The following is a 26,445-nucleotide window of genomic DNA, read 5'->3' on the forward strand; positions in this document are numbered from 1 at the left end:
AATAAATAAACAAAATCTTTAAAAATAAAAAAGGAAGAAAGAAGGAAATCTAGGAGAACATGCATTTCTTGGTGGGAGAGAAAAATATCCCTCCTTGCCTAATATGCCATCAATGAGTATCCATGTCAGATACACACAACTTAAGATCCTAGAAGCTTTGCTCATCTAGGCAAAGGGACTGGCCCCTGTAAATGAGCTGGCTAGAGCTTCTCTTTCTCACCCTGGGCTCTTTGAAATGGGATTAAAGTAAGGAAGATGAGCTTTGCTAGATTTGGCTTTGAGCATCTTAAAGAAAACCCCCAATATGACACCTCTCCTCTCGTATTGCTTGGTTTGAGAAAAACCGGGTTGAGAACATAGTAGCTACGAAGTCTTCTTCTGCTTCTGTACTTGTAATAATTGTTTAGCTTCAGCTGCTTATTGCTGACTCAAATTGTGTCTCACCACACCCATATTGACTAATCTGAAATAATCTCAAGCGCAACGCCTACTTTTCCATAAATGCGTATATTACTATTCCTAATGTCTCTAGGAAATAAACACTGAACTAGAACAAGAGTCAACAAATTTCAGCACACAAACCAAATCTGGCCCATCGCCAGCTTTAATAAATAAAGTTTTATTGGAACACATCCACACTCATTCATTTTACATACTGTCTATGGCTGCTTTTGGACCACACTGAGTGAGCTGAGTAGTTGTGACAGAGACTTTATGACCTGCAAGCCTAAAATATTTACTATCTAGCCACTCCCTGAACAAGAAGGATAAAATACAAATATTTTGATAGTTAATAAGCTAAGAACCCATTGTGCTTCAAAGGAACGCATGGGAAACATAGAAGTTACCATGCCCTCTCCAGAATATTTGCCTTATAATTCAGTTGATAACTCTAAAGCTTTCTTTCTCTTACAAATGGACACAAACACAATAGTTTGATAAATTGAAAATAAACTCACGGTGGCCAGTTTCTGAACATCTTCATCTGATGCTCCCAGAGATGCCAGGCCTATTTCTTGTGAAAACTGAGCAAACTTCGGATCTGCAAGAAGTGGGACGTGTCCCAGGAGTTCGTGACACGTGTCTCTGACAAGAAAAACATAATTTTAAAAAATGTTATACAAAAGGCTTTAAACTATCACAGGCAGAGCAAGACTTAAAATCCTACCTAGAACCTTGGCATTATAATTAATCACCATTACCAAATTCCATCAAGTCTAAGATTTTTAAACACCTTTTAACATCTCCGAAATCCAGATGCACCTTACACTTCACGGCATCTTAGATTATATGATATCCAATATTTGTAATAAATAATAGCAACTACTGACTTCAAGTGCTTACCAGATGCCAACCACACGGTAAGTGTTCTATTACACACCCTGTCCCTATGAAATCCTCAGGAGAAACTTAGAGAATCATAGTAACATATTAGTGCAAAATCCTAGAGAGCAGGGGTGGGCAATCTACAGTTGCAGGACAAATCTGGCCCATGACCCATTTATAAATAAAGTTTAATTTTGAAGACAGCCATAGCCCATCATTTATGTATTGCCTATGGCTCTTTTTAACTTAAACTGCAAAGTTGAGTAGTTGTGACTAAGACCATATGGCCCGCAAAGCCTAAAATATTTACTAGCGGGCCCTTAACAGAGAAAGTTTGCTATGGTGATAAAGCCAAAATTTGAATCCAGCTTATGGTGGCTTCTAAACTGTTGCTTTTAACTCTTAAGCTGCACCACCTGCCATGTTACACTTTGCAGACCCTGGGAAACAGTAGAGGATAGTATTATCATCACCAAAGGGGCTTTTATCATAAACAAGTTGTCCACCTATAACACAAGCAACTCCCTTGAGCCTGCACAGTGGGAAACCTTCCCAGTCCTCTGCTCCATTAGCCTGAATGAGGAAATAATAGAAGCTTAGGTCTGCTCTCGTTTGCCTGAGCTTCCATTTGGAGCCAAATGATCAGGCCAAGGCAGGTACGTGTCACGGGGAAGCAAAGCAGATGCCTTCCTGAGTCATCGTCTTCATGAGTCACAAAGTGTTTCCTGATACCAGGCTATCTTGGAAATAATTCCCCTAGGACTCTCTGGAAATGGACCAAGAAGCTGCAATGTTTTATTTTCCCGGCAAAAAGTTATTAGCCAGGTAGTATTTGAAAGATGTTTCCTAACTTCACTTGGACTCCTCTAAGGTGTATCACTTCAAATAGATGCTAGAATATAAATGCCCGGTGCTGCTACTATTATTACGAGTATAAAGTACATTGGGTGGTTATGTGTGGTTGAAGCCAGTCAATGTTGGTCAAGGGCACAAGATTGATGCCCACATAAAACAGATGGTGTTACTCAATCAAAAAAAAAAAAAAAATCTCGTTCCCACAACTCAAACCACATCCCTGGCCTTGGCCAGCCCCTGCACAGGTACATCAGGTTGAAAGGGCAGCCAAATGAGAATATGGAGACAGGATACTACAAGAAATTTTCATTTATTCCCTGTCAACTATGTGCCAATAGCTTTCTTTTTACACAGGCCTGGATGTGTGGAAAAGAAAACATGCTGTTAGTCTCCAATCATATGACTTAAGGCAGAGAATCAGACTCGGGATTTTAGGGCATAAGGAGAATTTAAATATTACCTGAGTCCTTTATTTCACCTATAAAGACATTCAAGACAGAAGGGAATACAGAAAGCAAGCTAATATACGCTGAGCTCCCATTGCGTGCTGGGGGCTGCACTAAATGTTCTCATAACATATCAGTAATTTATCTTTACTTACAAAGAAGTCTTACGGTCCCCATTTGATAAATGGGGAAACTGCAATTCAGTAAACTTAAGCATCTTTCCAAGGTTACACTCTTAATAAAAGATGGACAAGGATTCCTCCGACTAAAAGCTGTGCTCTTTCTGCTCTGTTGTTTTAACTGGTTGATGTGGAGTAAATGAGCAAGGATAGGTCAGAGGGCATCACTTACGCTGTAGGGAGAGCGTTTAACCAAGTTGGTCAGCACGAGTGAAAATGTAGTCAGTGTGTTGCAAGCCTCTTTTCCTGCCACTCAGTGGCCTCAGTCCCCTAAATTACTTGAGGAACCTTTTTAAAAACATAATGAGGGCTCAGGTCATGATCCCAAGGTCCTGGCATCAAGCCCCGCACGAGGATTCCTGCTTAGCGGGAAGCCTGCTTCTCCCTCTGCCCCTCCTCACTGCTCATGATCTCGCTATCTCTCTCTCTCAAATAAATAAAATACTAAAAATAAAATTAAATAAAAATATCAGTGACTAGGTCCTATGTAAAACCAATTCAGCCCAAGTCTCTGGGACAGACCAGGGCATCTGTATTGCTTCGAAAGCTCTGAGGGTGCTAATGGGATATCGCCAAGGTGGAGACCCATTGTCATAACAGTTGATGCTAGGAGCTCTCCTAGCAGGCTTCAAGCAGCAAGGAATTGAAACTAAAGCCGAATGTGATTGTGTAATTCTGAGCTGCCCAAATTTAATTCCACTGGAATGACATCATAATACTGGTCACTATTTTACTCCTAATTACTCCTCGACGTGCTTTTGATTCCATTAAATCGTCTAATACTTCTATTCTGGGAGGGGACCCTGTAGACGCACTCCTGTGATCAGTTTTTTCAAAGGCCATGCAGTCTGCACGGATGTTGGGATTGGGATCAAGTGGCCCACCATGGATAAATCTGAATACCCCCATTGTAGTCTATACCGTAAATGCTGGAGCAGCCCGACTTATCCAGGCAGAAAATGTGGCAACAATAATTCCAAAATTAGACCAGATGACAAACTTCGGGGAAGTGCTGAAGGTGGCATAAATAAAATAGGCTAAGCAGAAACTAAAAGAACAATCTTCGTGACCAACACATATTGAATGCTTACTACGAGCCAGGCACTGTACTAAGGGCTTCGTGACATGAGAATGAGGCAGGGGACTCAGGGTGCAATACTGGATTTACTTTGGAGCTTGTTAAACACCTGGGGTGACTGGGTGACGGGCACTGAGGGGGGCACTTGATGGGATGAGAACTGGGTGTTATTCTATATGTTGGCAAATTGAACACCAATAAAAAATAAATTTATAAAAAAAAAAGAAGACAGTCTTTTATCTACATAGGCACTAACGGAATTCAAAAGCACACAGGTAGAAAGTTGGCAGCTAAAAAGGAAAAAAAGAAGTTAAATACTAAGATCCAAAGACATTAAGGAGTCAATTCTCTGTAATAAAAAAGGAGCTATCGCCTAGATTTTAACCGAAGGTGCCATGATTTGAAACCTATAACTCAGAGCCAACTTGAGAACCTTTAATAGCATTACAATGACAATGTGATCCAACTCTACAGAGAAGAGGATAAAAGAAATAAATCTGAAAGGATGAAATCCTACAATACAGCCGAATATACTGCTTCATTAAGAAGGAAAGTCTGGGGGTGCCTGGGTGGCTCAGCCACTTAAGGGTCCGACTCTTGATTTCAGTTCACATCTTGAACTCAGGGTTGTGAGATCAAGGCCTGCGTCCAGCTCCAAGCTCAGCAAGATCCGCTTGAGATTCTCTCTCCCTCTGCCCCTCTCCCCACTTCTGCTTCCTCTTTCTCTCTCAAATAAATAGGTAAATCTTTAAAAAAAAAAAAAAAAGCCTGAAGCAAGATGTCTAACAGAACTACTGATGGAATGTAAGGGATGCCCTTTGCCATTCTAAGTGGAAATGGCAGTGCTAGGTCTCACTAGTTTGCATCCTCTTCTCAGCTCCACGTCCTGAGCAAATGTGCATGCAGTATGGACGGTAAGCCCACCTCTCATTGAGCCAAGGCCTTTTAAGCACCTATCCCTCAAAACCAGAACTAGATCATCAGGTTTTTTTTATGACTTTGGTGCAACATTCTCAGAAAGAAATACCGGAAGTTTCTCTCTCTCAGTGTGTTTGACATAGACATGCGGTGTAGACGAAGGAAACTGAAGTGCCTGGAAACTTTTCAACCAAATGGCAAGAAAGATGTGTAATGTTACTAACAAAAGCAATTACTTAACTCTGAATAGTTGGCACTTTCTTTCGTTTCTTTGACACCGAAGGATTTAGAAGCCTGGACAGGCCATGGCTCTCAGAGACTGAAAGAGGCTCCAGACCATCGGGAATCGGAGGGAAAAGGCTGAGTCTTTTCTCCGACCTTTGTATCAATTAGGTTCTGTTGGGCTGAAACGATGCTATTTCACCCTATTTTGCAAAGCGCAACGGCTATTATGTGCCGCATATAAAGTAGTTCACGATCCCTCTGTCGGTTGTGCCATCCCCAGCTGGACCCCTGAGTATCTAATTACGAACAGGTTTCTGAGGTGAGTCCACAACTCTCACCTTATCACACCAGATCGCTCTTAAAAGATTCAATTATTTGGCTATAATTGCACCTGTCAGCACATGCTGCCTCCAATCTCTACATCGGCAAACTTTTCTCTTTTTAACTAGCATCCCTTTGATGCATTTTCGCCTGAATAATGCTTTCAGAAGACTTTTCACAAAAGCGCTCTGTTCACTGGCAATGTAGGACCTTTCAAAACTGTTAACACTGTAAAACATCATGTCTCCTTTTGAAAAAAAAGGGGGGGGAGAAAAGAAAGGAAGAAAAAGAAAAGCGAGAGTTGATATCAGACTCTAAACTTTTGCTGCTCTAAATTGGAATCTTCTCTGATAAGCCCTGTTAGGAGGATTCTAAAGCCTGCTGAAAGGGGCCCTCCAAAGGGCCTGGGCAATGACTCCAGGGAATTCTTAAATCATTCTAAGAAAGTCGTGATCATCTTGCTGCGGGGGAAATAAGGGTCCTGGTTGTTAAGTTCACATTCAGAATGAGTCTGGCATTTTTCTCCTCTTATCAGTTTTCAAAGCTGACTCCTCACGCTATGTGTTGAACAACTCCTTTTTATTTCTGCTGTAAATTAAAGCCTTTAAGAAGCAGTGAGCTAGCATCCAACATTTGCTTTCCCATCCCAAATCAGTGCATCTGTCTCTTAAACCATATTTCTATAGGTTTTGTTTGTTCTAAATGACACAAAAGCCAACACAGTAGCTAAATCATGATGAGAAGCAAAGCAAGATGAGTGGGAGGGGTGGGGAGTTTGCACTGGTGGAAAGAAGCAGGAGGATGAGCTGGGAGGCAAAATTGGGGGGGCGGGTATTTTTTTCCAGCTTTCGCACAACATTTGGTGCAAGTAATCTGGGATCACACTCCAGGACGCACTGAAAAGGGGTGACTTGGTTTGTTTTCACTGCACCAAGGAGATGATAACGGGAATTAATTTGGTATCGAGGCAATTTTTCTCCAGTACTTGCCTTGGAGCCATATACGGAGTTCCTTTGGTTTAGAGTTAAAATAGCATACTGTAAAATCTGGCCCAGATAAAATTTTAGGCAGCCCTTATGATCACGCCCTCCTCTTCTATCTCTATCTGCGGTGTAGATAAATAGATATGCGGCCCTCTTTCTATGAAGCCGAGCACTTGGATATTGGCCTGGAGGAAATCTTCTTTACTTTCTCCCCCCCTAGGAATCATAAGGAAGGCCACCAATGTTACTCTCCTTCTCTACAATTCTTTTGAGACTGACAGAAGATATTACAGTTATCTTTTTTGAAATTTGATTCAGGAAGCATTTATTGTATGCCTATTATGTACCAAGTACTATGTTAGGAACTGACGCTTAAAAGTAAATAAGACATAATCCTAGAATAACTCTTGGCAAAGTCACCTTATGGTTCCATAAAAGGGCAAATAGCAAGTACTAACTTTCCTAATCCAGTGAGAGACATAGTTTCCAGTTCTTACAAGACCCATAAAAGGGCTGCAAGGGAAACTGTTGATATGTCTCTAGTTCCCCCATTATCTCAGATACTTCTTGTTTCTGGAAGAAATAAGAGATTTTTAATTCTTTCCCTGCTGCCTCCTCCAAAGTTCACTAAATATTAAGGATGCAGTATAACAGAATGCTGAAAAGTATAGACTCTGAAGTCAGACCCAAGTCCATTTCCCACATTCCCACATAGGCAAGTGACTTAGAGCAGTTCTTTGCAATAAGACTGTCTTCATCGGTGGAAATATCCCATATCTGCACCATCCAATATGGTAGCCTCTTGGCACAGGTAGCTGCTGGACACTTGAACTGTGGCTAGTGGTGCTGAGGAACTAAATTCACAGTTAATTTAATTTTAATTAATAAATGTCAATAGCTGCATCTCTACCATACTGGAACAGCACGGATGTGTTGTTTTCTCATCTTTGGAATGGAGATTACATGGCTCCCTGGCTCATGGAGTTCTCAAACGACATAGTGAGACCGCACGTTGAAAACATATGTTCCCGATGAGTGATGTATTATTAATGACGTTCCACTAAATTATACTTACAGCAACATTTACTGTACTTCAGTAAGTCTGCCCTTTTGGAGGAATTTTATCACTTAAACAGAACTAGCAACCCTCTGCAGGACAGATGTCATAACACGTTCGTCCTTGGGTGCGTGGCCCATAATAGACGCTCAAGAACTGCCATTTTAACTCAGCTGAGCAGATCGTTGGTCCTGGGACTCTTCAGCTCCATAAAGAGGTAAATCCAAGTGCATCCAAGTACAATTTTCCTAATTTCCAGTGTAGCATAATAGCATTGGACTAGGGCTTGGTTTTGCTATCTCCTGGTTGTGTGACCATAGCGGAATTACCTGACTTCTTTGAACTTTGGATTTGCCATCTGTAAGATAGTGATAGTCCTGCCTCCCTCAAAAAGATGAGTGGAATGATGCAAGCCCAACGGAACATGTGTAGGAAATGCCAGATCCCTTCTTCCTTCCCTTTTGTGGTGGCTTCTGTGCCTGTCAACAGACGTAATCCTGTCTCCAGCAGTGGAGACATGTGACTAGCGGTTAACCTCGTCCTTGCCTAAAATTCAAAATTCAATCACTTTAAATTTCTTCTTCTGAACTTGCAATTTAAAAATGCAAATATTCCTGAAAAAAAAAAAAGACTTTTCCTGGATCATTTTGGTCTTCCACACCTGAAAGCATGGAAATGAGCTTCTCCCCAGCTACATGGCACTTGAGGGAATGAAGATTGTGGTTTGGGTATGGTGTTAATTTTAGACGTCAAGCACCACACAAGGAAGGCAAACCTTGGAAGGGGGGGTGCGAAGGAATCCTGCTTTAAAACTGCTAATATATATATAACGGCTTTACCTCAAGTCACTGCCGCCTAAAAGGACAGAAACAGCTCCAGCAGGCACTTGGGTATAAGTTCAGTCTCAAAATGCACAGGATTTAAATAATGTATAGTGCTTTTTTTTTTTTTTTTCATAGAATATCCATTGTTAGACTGCTTGGGGCTCCTGAGACAAAAGGCCCTGTAAAAAGTCCTAGGGGTTATTTTTGCTTTTAGGCATCTCCCAAAACGAGACACAATTTTATGACTGAAGACTTGGGAGTCCAGGTCGAGGAATGTACGTGACCTCGTAACTAAGCTGGAATTTTATGAGGCCCATCAGCTTCCTCATGAATTTAAGAGGTACGAAGAAAGAGTGGACCTATTTGGTATTTACATAAAGCTTTTTTTTCTCTCTGCAAAGATCAAAGCATTATTTCATCATCCCTCACACAGAGAGGTTAAGTGGCTTGCCGACAGCCAGCCGTGGCTGAGAGCTGATAGCAGGCCTGGATTTCGGGCAAGCAGCCCATAGGCCCTTCTGCCTGAGGATGCGGACTCAGCATCTTCCTATCTGCATGTCCTCACTAGAGAGAGGAGGGTCCCTTTCTCTCAGTGAAAGGGGAGATGCCTCCCCTTGATCAAGAGGGCAGGATCTGGGATCAAAAGTGAGGGGCAGGCATCTAACAAAGACTGAGCGCATGACCAAAGACTCGATGGGGCCTGCACAGCTCTGGACCCGACAGTGCTCAGGGTTCTGGCAAAGCGCGGCCACCAGATTAAAGTACGGCTGTCCCTGTTGACTCTCTTACATAAAATTTGTAAATTAGAGAAACCAAGAAAGAAGCTATTCACCTTCACGCACAACAGGTTTTGAGTTTTGAAATTTCATTCAGGAAGCATTTATTGTATGCCTATTGTGACAGTGCAAGGGATCTGTCTCCCCCTCCAGCTCCACCATCACAGGGGCACACATCGCGATCTGAAGGGCACGGGTGCCGAGTACGCAGGCTCGCTCATACTTGGTCATATATGGTGTGGTGATTCGCTTCTGGTTGGCCTGTGGTCGCTCTCCAGAGGGAAGGATCTCAACGTTCTCTAAATGTTTCCTGTTTAGCGGTACCTTTAACAAAGAGTAGTGGCTAATCTCGCAGACGCGAACGCTGCTCCTTGAGCTCACATCTTCACTTCCCCACTTGCCACCAGCTGTGTGACCTTAGGAAGCCCCTTAACCTCTCTGTGCCTCCGTTTCCTCATCCACAAACTCAGAATAATAACAGCAACAACCCCTCAGAGGGTTGTTGTATTAAGTGAGCTCACTCCACATACGATGCTGAAAACCGTGCCTAGTGCCTAATAGTCACTAAATACACACTTGTTGATAATAAAAAAAAAAAAAAAGGTTTCTGTTGCTTCTGCTGCTACCAATACTGTTATTGGACTTGTCTGTTGGTCTAGAAGGGATGACCAGACTTCCAGGCCTTGGGGCCTCTGTGTCATGTCTTAACTGGCCATGAGAGAGCCCGAACCAAACTTCTCCTGAGGGAGAAGACGGTGCAGCGCTAAGGGCCTGAGCTCTGGGTTAAAATGCAAGGATAGGGAGCCAGATGGGATCTGCTTTCTGAGAACTTGCTAATTTCTGAGACTTGCTGGTAGCAGTGCTTCTCTGCAAGCCCCAGCAGCAGCCACGGGGACCGCGCCGTGGAGGAAGCCGGCAGGCCGGCCAGGGGCCTTGTGGCCGTGCTCCAGATCCTCTGAGAAAGAGCGAGCTTAGGCTGCACAGAGCTCGTAGGAGTTTGCAGGAATGAAGGTCGAACTTTGTAGGGTTGTGGTTTATCTTCCCAGCTCCACAGTGAGACCTTGCCCAGACCTGCCTTCGGCAAGGCCCGACGTGAGGAAGAGCAGAGGCGGTCAGGGCTTAAGTCAGACAAGTTCACCCGCCCAGAATCTCTCCGGCGGCAGCAAGGAGGGAAAACTGCCAATGGGAAGGCCCTCCTTTGCCTCTCCTTGCGGACCTTAGTGAGAGGCATCTGTTAGATCAAGAGAGGGGCAGCCCCATTTTCTTGTAAACGTGAAAACCTACGTCTTTACCTGCTGACATTATCACTTAATAAATGAGGATTAATGTCTGAGCCATGAGAAAAGAAAATAAACGGAGTCTCCTGCCGGTTCTAGAGAGCGTTCCATTCTGCTAAGCAAGGGCTATGCGTAAAATCCGTTTACTTGGATGAAAAACGCTGTCAGAAGTAATACACTTTTTCTTGTAAAACTGAAACACAGCAGCAATTATAAGAAGACTCGCCTTTTTGCAAACCCTTTTTAAAACTTTAAAACAGTCATATTCAGAGATAACATGAATTGCCCCTAAAATGTTCAACCGCGACAAGAAAGAATTTCCCTAACGCAAATGCACTTAGTCAGCGGTGTCATCAATTATTTCTTCAGGGTGGAAGTTTGCCCTTTGATTTGAAAAGTGACATAGCAGGAAAGAGCAGAAGAGGATATGCCCACATCACTATGTGCTGAATAATCGATCGTGCCGAAGGAGTTCTGAATCAGGGACTCCCGGGCTGAATGAGCTTATATCGTGCGGTGCCAAGTATATTTCCGTTACTGGCGTGTTAAGCCCAACAACTGAAAATAAAATAGAATGAATATCTTTAAATGTTTTCACTGAAGCATTTTTAAAAGGGATTTTGGTGCAGAATTGCCTCATGACTTTGGCAATAGTTATTCCAGAAAGACGGATAGCGAACTGGCTTGACCTCAAGAAACCGATGTCGAAGAATGTAGGTTTGTATTTTAAAATTCCCGCTCGCTTCTCCTGAGCAGTAGACAAGAGATGGAGGGGTTATGCTGTGGAGGTGTATTTCAGCACCGCTCTGGGCGATGGTCAAGTTTCAGCTCCACTCAGTGCAGAACCATGAGGCAGCTAGGCAAATCCAACCAGAAATCTAGATCAGGGTAGATGTGGCCTGTACTCAGAAGAACAAGACCAGGTTATTCAGGAATATATAGATATAGGATTAATGCTTTAGAAAATAGTCTTCTTACCCTACACTCCTTCATTTCTGAGATTGCAGTCAATCCACACAGCTTCCTGGAGAAAGCACAAAATCCGGCACCAAAGGAATACAGTTTTCTTGAACTATATTTCTTATTGAAGAGCTCTACATTTCTAGAAACCCCTGGGCATTGGGACCGTAGAGGTAATTGAGAATCATATACACAAGTACCTGTGCACATGCAGATTCAATGAGCAGGTGTTCAGCACCCACCTGGCACAGAACACAGCCAAGAAGTCTGTAGGGACTGTGAAGGCTAGAGACCACATGTCCCCTAGAGGAGGTGCCCAGAGAAGAAAAGTCAAAGGAATTAGAGCAGAACTAGGGAGAGTGGAGTATATACCACATCTGAAAATCCAAAGCACCTTCTGGAAACCAGAAGCCTGGCATCAGAGAGCAAACCGGAGAGAGAGGGAAAGGTCCCTCCCTACAACTTCCCTCCCATCCCCCTATGCCTGGGACTCCTGAATTGCTGCCACTCCAGCAAGAAGCTTATAGAGACGAATCCAGGGATGTTGCGCCCTCTCTGATCCGCTTTCTTCCCTGGGACGGGAGCACGCACCCGCCAGACGGGGACAGCACATCCATCCACACGGTGATCAGTCCCTCAGGGACCCACACCAGTGCTTGGCAGGAATTGCCAACCTCACAGAACTTCTTCTTAATGTCATATTTTAAATATGAGCTCAAATATAATTTAGAACATTGCTGCAGAATAACATTATTGTTAAGGCTCAGGCACTGAGCTCCCCTGCCTTGCAAGTGGGACAGTATTTAGGGTTAGTTACCAAAGCGGGGGGAATAAATTTTTTCAGCACCATGTAAAGTACAGTTTCTTTCCTTCTTTCCCTCTCTTGTTCTCATATAATAAAGGGGAGGTGGGGACGACCTGCCCATTTCCTTTTGTTCCTCTTCTTCTGCTTCACAGTGAATAACCACTCTTTTATTCTGAAACTAAACAAAACAGGTGAGCAAAATAGGTTGGCCCTTACTGGGTGTGGCTGAAGCAGGGGCTCTCTGACCCAAGGGACATACCCTTACAGCTTCAGGCGCTGCCTATAATCCTACCTGTAAAGGTCCAGGATTTTACCTGAAGACACTGGATGTGCAAAAAGACCTTCTTCATGGAAGGATGTTCAGGGAAGTCCCTAAATCGGGGTAGGGCCATCAGGGAGAACAGAAGGCACTCTCCAATATGGGGCTGCAGCCTTTCAGAAAGAGGTCTCACCACCACACCGTGTATGCCCAGCACTTCAAATAAACCCATTTATTCCCCTGTCGTCCCTCACTCCATGGATCTCAGACTGAGTCTGGGATTTTGAGTGTACCTCAAACCTAGTAGTAGTGATATTCATGGTCTCGGCCCCACAGGACTCAGTTCTCACCCTCGGTGCCAGGTTTGGGGATGCGCTGCAACCTCTTGCAGCGATCTTGCTTCTGCATTGCCTTTGCCAACTGGCTTTGAGTTAACTACCTTCTTATGAAGGAGACTGACACGTGAACAAGTCATTACCACTCTGTGTCGCAAGTACTATCATAGAAGTAAGGCCAAATATTCTAGGAACGTCCAGCTCCGCCTAGAAAAAACTTCACAGAGAAGGTTGTGACTGAGCTTTAATCCTAGAGAATTAAGAGGGTTTTACTAGAGTCATTTCGGGCAGAATGAACCACCTGTACAAAGGGGTGGAGGCAGGAGCCAGCGGGATGGCAGGAATGGTGAGAAGTCCAGTACAGCTGGAGCATAAGGTTTTGGATGAGGCAAAAGAGAAGCAGAAGATACAGTTTGACGTGATTAGACTTGTCTCTCCAAGTGCAACAGAGAGCAGAGATTAACCAAGGGGATTTGATTCCATACTGCTGTTTGTGTTTCAGAAGGGAAACAGAGTCGACAGGAGGCAATCATTGGCAGACAGAGCAACAATGTTAACACAACCCATCAAATTTCTTCCAGAACAGTGGTTCTCACTGGGGGTAATGTTGCCCCCATCAGGGGACATTTGGCAATATCTGCAGACACCTGTGGTTGTCACCTCTGCTTAAGGGGAAGGGAACTCTTGACACGAAGGGGTTAGAGGCCAGGGAGGCTCCTAAACATCTTACAATGCACAAGACAGCCCTCCACAACAAAGCATCACCTGGCCCCAAATATCCAAAATATCAGTAGTGCCGAGGAGGAGAAAAGATGAGGTGGCCAGAGGGTGCAAAAAGATTTCTCCAAGAGGTGAAGAGGAGACCTGGAGATGGTGGACCTTTCCAACTTGGTGCTCTGGCACCATTCCCGTGCCAGGTGATGCCCACACACCATGGGGCTTGGAGCTCTGCATCTTTCATTGCTCTGAGTGAGAAGGGGGCTATTATTGGAACAACCCTGAATTTGACCCAACTGATTTAAAGGAAACCATTTACAAATTTCAATACTCCATCACTGATAAGGTTGCATGTGATAGCAGCCGATTAAAGTTGTGGAAGGGACTTAGGAGTTGCACTGCGTCAGGCGCTGCGTGCAGGGCAGAAGGATGTCTCTGCACTTCCAGCAAAGTGGTGACCTTTCAATATAGGTAGAAACACATGGAAAAGCGAGTCCTCCTACCAAGAAAACCGAGAGCCCCTGATTCTCCACAACTCTCACTGCTGTCTTTCAGGCCAGAAGACTCTCCCCCCAAGGAACCCATCCAATCAACCATCACTTTTTACATGAAAGTCCCCCTATCCAGCCAAGTTTAGAGAACAGTCTGTAACATGCAAAATGTAAAAACAGGCCAAAGACACATTTAAAATCCAGTATTTGTTGAAAGCTAAGATATCAAAAGACAGGCTACTAGGACCAAAAAGGAAAATAAAATTCTTATTTTCAGATAATGTCTTTTGGCCACCTTCACTCTCATTTCCACCGGCATCTTCAGGGCTCACCTTTGTCTCATTAGTGCTGCCTCCACCACAACAGTTCAGCAATTGAAGGCGGGTACTTGGAAGCACCGAACATGGTGAACTTCACAAATTGGAGAATCTGCCCCCTGGTTGGTTTTCAATTGAGGAAATGGGATTTCATTACAAAGGCAATGCCTGGAAAAGTGCTTGGGCAGGAAACAGCACTCCCAGTGTGGGGTCCCATCCATTCAACAGCTGCAGCTGGGAAGGGATTTAGGAGTTTGCAATACATCTGGATTAAAGGGGTCTTTATAGAGAATTATGTCTAGTATATTGCTGGAAGGGGACAGTGGAAACTGGCAGCCATGGTCGCCTGTGCAGAGGTGAAATGGGTGTCAAGGGAGCAGAGGAGGAAAAGGAAGTCACTGTTCACAGTAGGCTTTGAATTCTGAATCATGCACACGTATCACCTACTCATAAAATAATAATAATTCAACAAACAAATGAAAATTACATACACACAACAAAGGAATAACATAAAACCCACCCCATCCCCCCCAAAAAGAGTCTGTTGTTTAAAAAAAAAAAACAACCCAAGTTACTGAATCCCACATTTCCATCCTCTGACGTAAGGCTCCTCTTGTCTGGGGCGTCATGGGAGTCATGCAAGAAGACACCCACATCTCTAGTGGGATCTTTCAATTCAGTTCTGAACTCCACATACTTGTCTCCAACTACCAGGGGCTTTTCCAGGAGGTCCCACCCATCAGCACCTCAAAAATCACATGTCCTAACCCAAATTCTCCTCTCCATTCCCTCCTTCCTTCCCTCTTCCCTCCAAGCGCGATCCTGCTCCCATATTCTCTGTCATTATTAGAAAAAAAAAAAAAAAAAGCTATCCATTCAGCTTCCCAATCTAAAAACCTTAGAGTTACCCTGAGGACTCTCTCCTCACCCTCATTACAGTCACCAAATATTGTTCATTCCATCATGATGGGGTTTCCCACATAGATGTCCTAGCCCACCGATTTTTTCTAGTTCAAGAAATTATAAACGATATTCTTTCACTGGAATGTGAGCTCCTGCTGGATTTCAGGCTAGTTCACTCTTTACGCTTCCCCAGCTACTACCCCCGACATCGTCTTTCCCAAACCCAAGTATGAGATCATGCTTCAGAACCCTGGATAGCTCCTGTTGCCTACAGAATTCAGCCCAAAGGTCCTCGTCTGACAAGTGATCGTTCCTACTGTATCCCCAAAAAATGCCATCCCTGACGCACACCCTGTGCTCTGGCCACTCTGTGTGACAAGCCTTGCTCATTTATGCCTCTTGTGAGCCTCCACAACTTTGTCCTTGCTGCTTCCTTGACTTGAAAGCTTTCCCCTTCCCCGCACCCTGCCTTGGACAAGAACAATTTCCTATTCCCCCTTCTAGACCTCCCCGCACTCAGTTTATACCCTCTCTGAAAAGCTGTTTAGGACCGCTCCCTCCTTTTCACTCCTGTAACACTTTGCACACACCCTCCTTAGAGCCCAACCACACTCTTTCATAATTATTTATGTTTCTATCTCTCCTACCAGAATGTGAGCTGCTTTAAGAAACAGCTGCTGTATTTTATTCATCTTTGAATCCGCTGCACCTCCCTGCCAGCATTGCACATAAATGTTTGCTGAATGAATTGGCTGAAAGTACTTTGGTAAAAATGTAACACATTATCCCAAAATTTTATAGACCTCCGTGGCTAAAATCTCATTTCTCTGCCCTCTCTCTCTCTGCATACCTATTGGCATGGATCACAGGTCTCAGGGGGGCCAGTTATTCAAAAGGAACTAACAAAGTGCCTGCTATTTGTAAACAGGGCCATTTGTAAACCCTCTGGGCTAGATTTAGAGATTGCCTTTCTAACTCTGACAATGTTCCTTTGAGTACTCACTGCACTGTAAGAAGCATTTCTTTTCCAAATGTCTTGAGTCCTATAAGTAACCTTTGTTTACCCTGAAAACACTTTCAGGGAAGCTGAAAGGAGCTAAAAAAGCAAGGTAGTGACCCTGTGGGGACCTACCTGGTCAGTGAGCCTCCTGCCCGCCTCAGAGACTCAACTCAAATCCCTGCCTAATTCCACCAGCAGCAGCTCCTCAACTGCTTGAACCTCCAAGGACTCTCAGGCTCCCCACTAAAGATTATGGCAGCCCATTAATCACAAGATTATCCTAGTAAGCAACAGAAGCCAAGTGATAACCCCAATGTCCTGAAGAAGACTGGGTAACAAATTGGGATAAGATTAGGGGTAAACACTCATTCAAGTGGATCCCAAAGGGGCAGAAACCTATGACAACTCCCAGCCATTGGGGCTTTTGGCCCTTGCCCTTTTCTCTCTATCTGGAATGTTCTACTGGGAGATATTTGCATTTAGGTCTCTGCTCAAATGTCACCTCCCAAGAGGTCTTGCTGATGACTCAACCCAAAAGAGCACTGTCCATTACTCTTCATCTCCTCACCCTGCTTTATTTGTCTTTCCAGCACTTTGGGCACTTCATAGCACTTGTGCCTGACACCATATTACCTATGTGTTTGTATGCTGACCATGTCCCCCACCCCCCACTCATTCGCCCCAGAGAACAGGGACCTTGTCTTGTTCCTAGCTAACCCACGCATATCGCAATCTCCCAATAGATGTTTATTTTTTTAAGAAGCACACAAAGAAACATTCAAGTAGTTTATAATTCTGGCAAAGATAGAAGACCCAAGTTAAAATGCTAAGAGCTAGCAAGGCTAACTACCTGTAATAGATGGATACTAAGGAAAGTAAATGACAGATTTGCTATGGAAGGAGTGAGTGTGCTTACGGGTGGCAAGTGTTTCCCAGAGAAGAAGAGATTTGTGTCTGCTCCAAGGCCCTGGAAAATTCAGTAAGTTTAAGGAAATGGGGCCAGGATTTCACCACTAGAGACTCTACCATCCATGTGTACTAAGGCCAAAATATTAACACTTGAGGGTTCACAGCTTACCCATCCCTTGGCCACCCATTGTCCAGGAGAGGACGGATAAAAGCCCCAAAGGTAGATGCTCTTACGGAAAGCTGACAGAGGCAAAGAAGAATCACAAACTCAATATATATCTAGAGGTCATGGGGAGGACTGGAGGACTGTTTGAGAAACAAAGATGGCAGGAAGAACACAGCCCAAAGTTCTGACCTTTAGGGCTGATGAAAAACACTAAAGGAGAAGGACTCAGTAGCAAGCATATCTGAGAACTGCCACAGCAGGTGGACGTGGACGTCCTTCACGCGGAGGAGCCTCCCCCCGGGAGAGACATGGGAGTCCTGCTGTGCTGACATTGACTTATCCCAATGTGCCTGCATCTCCTCACGAGTAAGACTGGAAATAACCATCTACGCTGAGGAATTTCCATTGGGGATTGAATGAATTCATGAGAGCAGCACCTGGCATGTCGGGATTGTCCTTATTATTAGAACTTTGAGCCCTGCTTCTCCAAAGGCAACATCGTCTGAATGGTCTATATGGAGTGGATCACGGCTTTATGGAACGTTCGCTTTTTCAGGAGCAAGGTCACCAAGAGCCTGGCCAGCGCAAAAGGTTGAGTGGAGGCAAACTAAAGTGAGACTATTGGAGGGCCTGCACGCCCAGCTGGTGCATCACCCAGGAAGCTGATGTTTCGGTGAGCGCTCAGCTCGCAGATGAAGTTACTTGGAGGTAAGGGAGGGCCTACATCAATCTGACCACTGGACAGGGTGGTGGCCTCCATTCAGCCTGGGAATGCGATGTGGGTACTCACGGTTCCGGCGTGTAGAGGGGGTCTGAGCCATGCCGTACGTACTGGGTGCAGTGGAAGACTCTATAGGCCAGTCCTGCCAGAAAGTCTCGCGGACTCAGGTAGCCAGCCACGGGCCTCACCGTGAAGCCTGATCTTTCTGAAATGTCATCATAAACAGCCAACTAAGTATTAGCTCGACAAGACTGGAGGGCCCAAGCAGGGCGTCCTATTATTTACCGGGACGTTCTAGAAACAAAGTCAACAAGGTCTTAGAACTCTTGACAAGTGAATGGCATCTACCATCAAGAGCTATCACGTTTGTGGCTTTTGATTACTAAAATATGCTCCCGCGTGACGGTTTCCAGGGGAACAAGACACTCATTAAAATGGAAAGAAAGGTGAAAAAAAATTCTTTTAAAGATTTAAATTCAGAAGCTAAATGAGGACATGAAAGCTCAAAACTCACAGGGCAAGATCACAATGAGAGTGATGCTTGCCACATGTCACCTGGCATCTTTCTAAATGACACACCCATGCCACCTGTGTGTGGCCCATCAACACACAAGCTAAATCACCACCACCACCACCGCCGCCCCCGTCACTAGCCTCGTGGATTCAGGTCACACCATTGCTTTCTACTGTCAATATCCCGGACTCCGTCACTCCACGTCGTTGTTTTCTGTGATTTTATGAAAACCATCACATTAATTGCTATCATTTGAAGAGGAACACTAGAGCTACACGTGCTCCTGGGCTGTGGTAAGAGGAGGCAAATAAACAGAGTATAACACAGTCTACGAAGCTGCCCTATACCGCTAACCCCATTAGGCTGTGGGTCAACGGTGCTGTGGGTTTGAGGGCTACCGAAGGCTCGCTTGCAGTGAAGGCCCGGAAAATTTACAACAGGAGAGCTACTCTTATCTCTGACACCAGCACTGTAAAGGCTCCCATTCTGAAAACCTCATCTCATTAGGAGAGCACCTCAGAACGGTTAAAATGGATTTTAAAGGCAAGAACCAATTAAGCTTATAAAACGAGTCCATCCTGGGATTTCTGATATCTATATGAAAACATTCCTGTTCTCAGGCCTCCTCAGACCCATAATTCTAACAGCGCTATGAGCTCGTTCTACAAGCTTTTACTTCGGATTGTTCCCTACTGACTACCAAAAAGAGAAGTATATTTTCTTCTTTTTTCTATTTTATGTCAATTAAACCAGTATATCCCACGTGTGGGGCCTGAGTAGCGGCACACGGAAGAATGTTCTTTATTTGAAGTTATGTATCTTATTTTCATATGAATTTTTTTAAATATGTAACTAATGCATCAAGAACTTTGAATTTATGGATATCATCACCTTAAATGCTTCCTTTTGTAAATAAATCAGGTACTTAAAAGAGAGTCCGTTAAAAAATAAAATAATTCTAAAAAACACACACATTTACATTACACTTGCTGTGTGTGCCAGTGAATGATGGGGACTGAGCTCCCTGTGTCCAGTTCACAGGGGTCGTGAAGAATAACAGCAAGAACAATTACAATAGCCCTAAGAATTATGACTCTGCTACACTCCACCCTAATGACTTTAGGGTGGGGTACCGGGGTGGCTCCGTTGGTTGAGCCTCAGACTCTTGGTTTCAGCTCAGGTCTCAGCTGAGGTTCTCTCCCTCTGCTCTCCTCCCCACTCCCTACATCCTCGCTCTCTCTCTCTCTCTCTCTCTCTCTCTCAATAATCAAATAAAATATTTCTTTAAAAAATAACTTTACGGGCAGCCCAGGTGGCTCAGCACTTTAGCAATGCCTTCAGCCCAGGGCGTGATCCTGGGGTCCCGGGATCGAGCCCTGCGTCAGGGCTCCCTGCATGGAGCCTGCTTCTCCCTCTGCCTGTGTCTCTGCCTCTCTCTTTCTCTGTTTCTCTCATGAATAAATAAATAAAATCTTAAAATAAAATAAAATAACTTTAGGGCTCTGGGTATACCAGCTTCCCTTCCCGGTCACTGTGTAAGGTTGGTAAAATGATTATGTCCATTTGCAGAGAAGAAACTGAGGCCCAGGGAGGTTAAGATAGCTCATCACAGGGCCACTTGGGTGGTTTAGGGGTCAAGTGTCGCCTTTGGCTCAGGTCGTGATCCCCGGGTCCCAGGATCGAGTCCCACATCAGGACCCCACAGGGAGACTGCTTCTGCCTCTACCTATGTCTCTGCCTCTCTCTCTCTCTGTGTGTCTTTCATGAATGAATGAATGAATGAATGAATAATAAAATAAAATAAATAAATAAAATAAAATAATAAATAAAATAAAATAAATAAAATAAAATAAAATAAAATAAAAAGATAGCTCATCAGAGGCCACACAGTCAGGAGCAGAGAGACGGAATGGGGATACAGCACAGGCACTGTGCCCAGAGTCCATGCCATACCATCCAGTCTCTCACAGCAATATTAATTTGGGAGACGGATATAGCAAAAAATATGGGGTGGGACCCTAATTTACTGGGGTTTGGGAAAAAACGCAGTGAAAAGCAGTTCCTGTATAAGAGCAACCAAGGCCGCGGCAAATCTGTAACATCCACGTAAGACTGTGGGAAGCAGGGACGGGCGAGAGGCAAGACCGTTAGGGAGCCTGTAACCCAACTAAACAGCAACACGCGGCATCATGTAATCAGGCCCTAAGTCAGTGGCACTGGTGGGTGGCCCTCGATCTCCTGCCCTCCCGTGGTAACAGATGTCGTGGGTGAGGGTCACACCAGGGGCGCTCCCATCGCACCAGGTGCAGTCGTCCGTGTCCCTGCTCTCGGCCGCCCCGTCTCTAGCCTGACATGCACGTGATCTAGGATGAGCGATTAGAGGGAAGGTCTTGATCACTCCTACCATCAGGACTCAGAGAGGAAGAAAGGATGGACTCTGAGAGGTGAGGGATGGAGGGACAGAACCTGCGCAAAGGTGTGGGGAGCCCACGGGGAGCACAGGGGTTGTACGGCACAGCGCACCACCTCAGAAAGCCAGCCCAGGGCAGGGAACTGAGGCTGAGTGGTTCAACACGGCCCGGGTCAGCCAGAGATCAGCAGACCATGGCCTGGCGTCCAAACCCCGCTGGTTTGCATGCACCCCGCGAGCCAAGAAAAAATTTTTACGTTTCTTTAACAGTCACATAGAAACAGTTATATAGGACTGGGCCAATGTTGCCTCTGGGCCCACAAAAATGAAAATATTCATGATCTGGCCTTTACCAAAAAAAAAAAAAAAAAAAAAATGTCCAACCTCAGGAAAATCAAAGGGGAACTACTGATGGCTTCTGAGCGGAGTGCCAGGAGGACACGATGCTTTAGGAAGCTTCCCCTGGAGGCGGTGGACCAGGGAGTAAGGGGGAGAAGATACAGGCATCAGGGGTATAAAATAGGGACCTCAATTTGGGGTAGGGGCAGTGGGACGAAGGCAAAGCACAGGCTCACGAGGGTAGCAAAGCTAGAGGCGGCAACGCTGGAGGCCCCGTAAGCTAACAGCCCAAAGGACCTGGGACCGTGGCAGGAGGGGCTCCGCAGGTATGACCAGTTAAGGGTTTTTCAAGGAGGCAGTTATCCCGGATTACTCTGGGGGGTCTGATATAATCACCGGGATCCTTGCAAGAAGGGTCACAGGAGGGTCACAGGGAGAGAAGGAGACGTGACGAGAGCCACGGAGACGAGGAACATGGGGAGACCCCAGAAGCTGGAAGAGGCAGGCCTGCGAAAGCACCTCCAGAAGGAATGTGGCCCGACCAGGACCTTGGCGCTAGACCTCTCGTCTCTGACACCATAAGGTAGCAGGTCTGTGTCACTGTAAGTCACCGGGTTTGTGGCGACGTGTTACAGCAGCCGCGGGACACTGTCCCACAGACGGATCGTGTGCCGGGAGGCTGAGGGGGCCTGGGAGCCCTGATGAGGCTGCAGGATACAGGGTCCCCCATGCAAGGAGGGTGGGCAGGAAAGAAGGAAGGCGGTAGCTTTTGGGTTCACAGCTGCTCTCTGGGGACAGGGAGGGAAAGGGCACAGGAGCTGGTGGGGCAGCTGGCAGCTGAGCCCACCCACGGCCCCCCGGGCCAGGCATGAGGAGGGGGCCCACGGAACTGCACCTGGGGCCACCCATGTCTGGGGACAGTCCCTGGCACAGCACGTATGTGTGACAGCACTTCCTGGCTCACAGACTGCCTCCACCCCCACCCCCCACCCCCAGGCCCCCGCCGCTGGCTCCCTGTCCCCCGTCCACCTGCGCGGCCGCTTAGCAAAGCACATAAAGTGTCACGTGCGAGGTCATTGCACCCCCACGCGGCTCCCCAGGGCAGCTCCCGGATCAGAAACAGCCCCAGGCTGCACCTGCCGACGTCCTGTGGGGTTTGCCCCCCCAGCAAGCCAGCAAGGGCTGAGGCCCTCCATGCACGGGGGCCGGGGGCTCACTGGCTGCTCGGGGCTCCTGTCCTGCGGGCACAGTCTTCCCCCATTTGTCAGAAGGGCCACTGGTTCATCGTGTGCCCCTGGGGAAGCAGTGTGTCCTGGGGGGGGGCTGTGTGCTCCTGGGGGGAGCAGGGCGCGGCCTGGTGCATCATGGGGGGACAGTGTGCAGGAGGGAGCTTTAGGGGGGCAGTGTCCCTGGGGGCGGGGGAGCAGTGTCAGTGGTGGGGGAGTGTCCCCGGGAGCAGTTTGGGGGGAGCAGTTTGGGGAGGTGAGCAGTTTGGGGGGGGACAATGTCCCCGGGGCCAGGGGCAGTTGGGGGGGCAGTGTCCGGGGCTGGGGGCTCACCTCTGAGGAAGGCCGACACGTCCTGCAGCTGCGGCACGTTGTCCTCACGGTAGCCACAGTGCTGGGTCAGCAGCGGCAGGTTGTCTAGGTGCTCGCGGCAGGCGTGCGTGGGGTAGAGCTTGCACAGCTCCCGGAACACCACGCCCCAGGTACGCGTCTCCTCCGCCGTGTACTGCACCCTGGGGATGGGCTGCCCGCTGGGCCGGGACACGGCGGTCAGTCCGAGGCGGCCCAGCCCCTCCCGTGGGCCCGGCCCCTCCTGCAGGGGGGACGCCGGGGGGCCTTCCAGGGTCCCCCCCGGGGGGTCAGGCCTTTAGCATCGCCTTTACGGACCTGAGACCCGAGCAGGGACGGGCAGAGGGCCCCGGAGAGGCAGGCCCCCCACAAGCAGGGACCCCGAGGGGGCCCCGAGCCCAAGGCACACGCTCAACCACTGGGCCACCCGGCGCCCCAAGAACTACCTGCCACAGTGGTGTGTGTAGATTTGGACTTCCACATAAGCGACTCGACTAAGCCCTATTTCACTCGTCCTCATGGGGGTGTGGTAGGGTCTGCATCCCTGCCCCGCGCCAGCAGCCACTGAGCGCCCCGCGTTCACAGAACTGGCCCAGGTGCACAGCGGGGCTCTGGAAGCCTCAGCTGCTGCCACCCAACCATGGCAATAAACGGACGTCGTCGCTAGAAAATGAAACTGCCTGTGGGTTCTCTCCGGCCCTTGCAGGGAAACCACCCCAATCTCTGCGTATAATTTTGAGATATTTTTTCATTCAGTGAGTAAAATGTCCAGGAACTGCTAAAAAACAACCAGACTCAATCCTTAGGGGGCACCTGGCTGGCTCAGTCGCAGGGCCCGTGACCCTGGGTCTCGGCGCGGTGGGTCTGAGCCCCACATCGGGTGTGCAGAGTCCTTAAAAATGAAATCTTCGGGGATCCCTGGGTGGCTCAGCAGTTTAGCACCTGCCTTCAGCCCAGGGCATGACCCATGATCTCGGGGATCCCACCTGGCCCGCCAGGATGCTCCCCTTGGCCGGCCCGCGGCCTCCTCTCCCTCCCCTGACCCAAGGGGCTCCCCTTGGGGATCCAGCCCACTGCCCCAAACTGTGGTCAGGACACAGCCAGGTCCGCTGGCGTGCGCTCCGTCTCGCTGTCTTGAGGTGCGAGGAGCGGTCGTGGCACAGACCGCGGGGCACAGAGGAGCTCCCTATTGTCACGTTCTGCAGCTCTGCAGGGAAGGTTTGCTGACCCCCCTCCTAAAGCGAGGAGGAGCGTGGTGCCTAACGAGCGCCCCTATTGTGCTCTTTGCAAACCCCTTACTTTAGAATTCAGTGTGGTTTTCTAAAAAAGATTTCATTTTTTAAAAAAGATTTTATTTATTTATTCATGAGAGACACAGAGAGAGAGAGAGAGAGAGAGAGAGGCAGAGACACAGGCAGAGGGAGAAGGAGGCTCCATGCAGGGAGCCCGATGCAAGATTCGATCCCGGGTCTCCAGGATCATGCCCTGGGCTAAAGGTGGCGCTAAACCGCTGAGCCACCCAGGGATCCCCCCAAATTTTCATTCTTAAAAAAAATGAACTGTGAGTATGGGAGGGATGAGGGCATAACACACTTAAGAAAGAACAAGAAGCTAGCATTCGCTTTCTCCGAGTGCCAAGGCTGGGGCTTACGCAAACCAAATTAGAGCAAGATTAGCCTTGTTTAAACCCGGCGGCTGATAACAAATAAGAAATTACAACCTGGCAAATATTTGCTGAGAAGATCAAGACCGCTAAAGCTTATAGCATCTGCGATAAGTTTAAGATGAGAGCTTGAAGTGGAGAGAGAAAAACAGAAAGGATGCAGGGAAATAAATATATAGATGATCTGCCTCCAGTTCCAGAAAATCCAACGAAATCAATTGGAGTCAGGTGAGCCAATAAAGCTAATAAGTCAATCAGAGAAGGACATACATTATATGGTCTCATTCCTTTGGGGAATATAAAAAATAGTGAAAGGGAATAAAGGGGAAAGGAGGAAAAATGAGTGGGAAATATCAGAAAGGGAGACAGGACATGAGAGACTCCTAACTTTGGGAAACGAACTAGGGGTGGTGGAAGGGGAGGAGGGCAGGGGGTTGGGGTGACTGGGTGACGGGCACTGACGGGGGCACTGGACGGGATGAGCACTGGGTGTTATTCTATATGTTGGCAAATTGAATTCCAATAAAAATAAATTTATAAAAAAATACTATTAAATAAATAAAGTAACCTAAATAAATAAATAAATAAAGCTAGTAAGAGCGGCCCGAGAGCAGCAGGTAGGAGAGCAGGGAGGCTGGAAGGGTAAATGAAATGCGGAGAGGCTGTTAGGTCGAACGTCTCCCCCAGGACGAGTCTGCAAACCTGGGGCATCTCGAAGGGGAGCCGAGCATCGCCCAGACCACGCGGCGAGGGACAGCCAGCAGAGGCTAGGACGGGAACAAGTCCTGCGGATCTGAGACCCAATAAGGAACGTCCAGCCCCGCTCTTGGGGAACTGGGTGGTCAGCGGCGAGCTCACTGTCTCCGCGCCTCTGTCCCGCCTGCGCGGCTCACTGGCCACCTCCCGGGCCCCAGGCCGCCCTGATGGCAGGGCACGCTGACCTCAGCCTCCCCAGATTCCACACTAGCCCCCGGCCCCATGACTACTCAAGGCGAATGCTGAGAAGCCAACTTCATCACAAAGCCAATGCTAATTTGTCCCATTTTATGCCTATTATTAACAGCCAAATTCCAAGAGCCAAGGAAAAAAAATTCCTACTTTTCTCTGTCACTGATAAGATTATATAATGAAAACCCATTTAATGAGAGAGAGCTCACCGTGGGCCACTTTTCCACCATTTTTAAAGTGGTTTTTATGAACTAATCCTTGATTAATCACTAACTTAAGGCCCGGTCCTCTTTTTTTTTTTTTTTTTAGATTTTTTTTTTTTCTTTATTCATGAGAGACAGAGAGAGAGAGGCAGAGACACAGGCAGAGGGAGAAGCAGGCTCCATGCAGGGAGCCCGATGTGGGACTTGATCCCAGGACCGAAGGCAGGTGCTCAACTGCGGAGCCACCCAGGGATCCCGAGGCCCAGTCTTAAAGCCCAGCCAGTCTGGGCTGAATTGATCAGTGGATACCAAAGAAATAAAAAATGTATTCCAGACCCCCACTTACTTTCACATCCCAAACTGAAATAAGGCCCGTAGGTAGGGGTAGTTATACCTGGAACATCCCTCATGCAGCCGTAGGTAAGCAGGGTACCTGCTGGATCTGCAGATCCACACGGGCTCACTCAGTCTTCTCAGTAAGCCTGGAGGCAGGGCATGGGGCGCTGGGAATGCATGCACGTTTTTAAAACTCCGAAATTTAAAATAAATAAATAAATAAACAAACAAACAAAAAACTGAAATTTCAGAAAGAAAAATATACAAAAAAATAAATACAACTTCGAAATTGGACATTTGGAAAGATAAACACCGTCGCCATGGGGAAAACAGGATGCGTTGCCCACCTTTGGCTTGTCAGGCACTAGCCTGTGTGGGGGTAAGTGAGTCGTAGGTGAGCAGGATGACGGGCGGGGTGCTGCTGTTTCCGGGGTCCAGGATATATCCCCATAATCATTTCACACCCATCTACGGGGATGTGTCTCAGGGTACGTGTGACAAGCACCGTATTTCAGCGTCCTAGACCCCTGCTCCAGCCAAGGCTAAAGTCACTGAGGGGCTTCCCATCCTAGAGAAAGCCCCGCCGACGGAGCTGGGCCGCTTACCAAGA

The 26,445-nt window shown here is 47.0% G+C and overlaps 1 protein-coding gene across 1 annotated transcript in view; it reads right to left on the reverse strand.

Moving 5' to 3' along the window:
- Positions 1-26,445, reverse strand: part of TPH2 (tryptophan hydroxylase 2) — an 81,808-nt gene that overhangs the window by 29,036 nt on the left and 26,327 nt on the right. Inside the window, exons 6-8 of the mRNA XM_041757047.1 lie at positions 22,671-22,867; positions 17,918-18,053; positions 960-1,086 (exon numbers count right to left, since the gene is read on the reverse strand). Coding sequence (XP_041612981.1) covers positions 960-1,086; positions 17,918-18,053; positions 22,671-22,867 — 460 coding nt within the window. The remainder of the gene's footprint in view (positions 1-959; positions 1,087-17,917; positions 18,054-22,670; positions 22,868-26,445) is intronic.

This window comes from Vulpes lagopus, chromosome 5 (assembly GCF_018345385.1).
Source record: "Vulpes lagopus strain Blue_001 chromosome 5, ASM1834538v1, whole genome shotgun sequence".
NCBI classification, from domain to species: Eukaryota; Metazoa; Chordata; class Mammalia; order Carnivora; family Canidae; genus Vulpes; species Vulpes lagopus.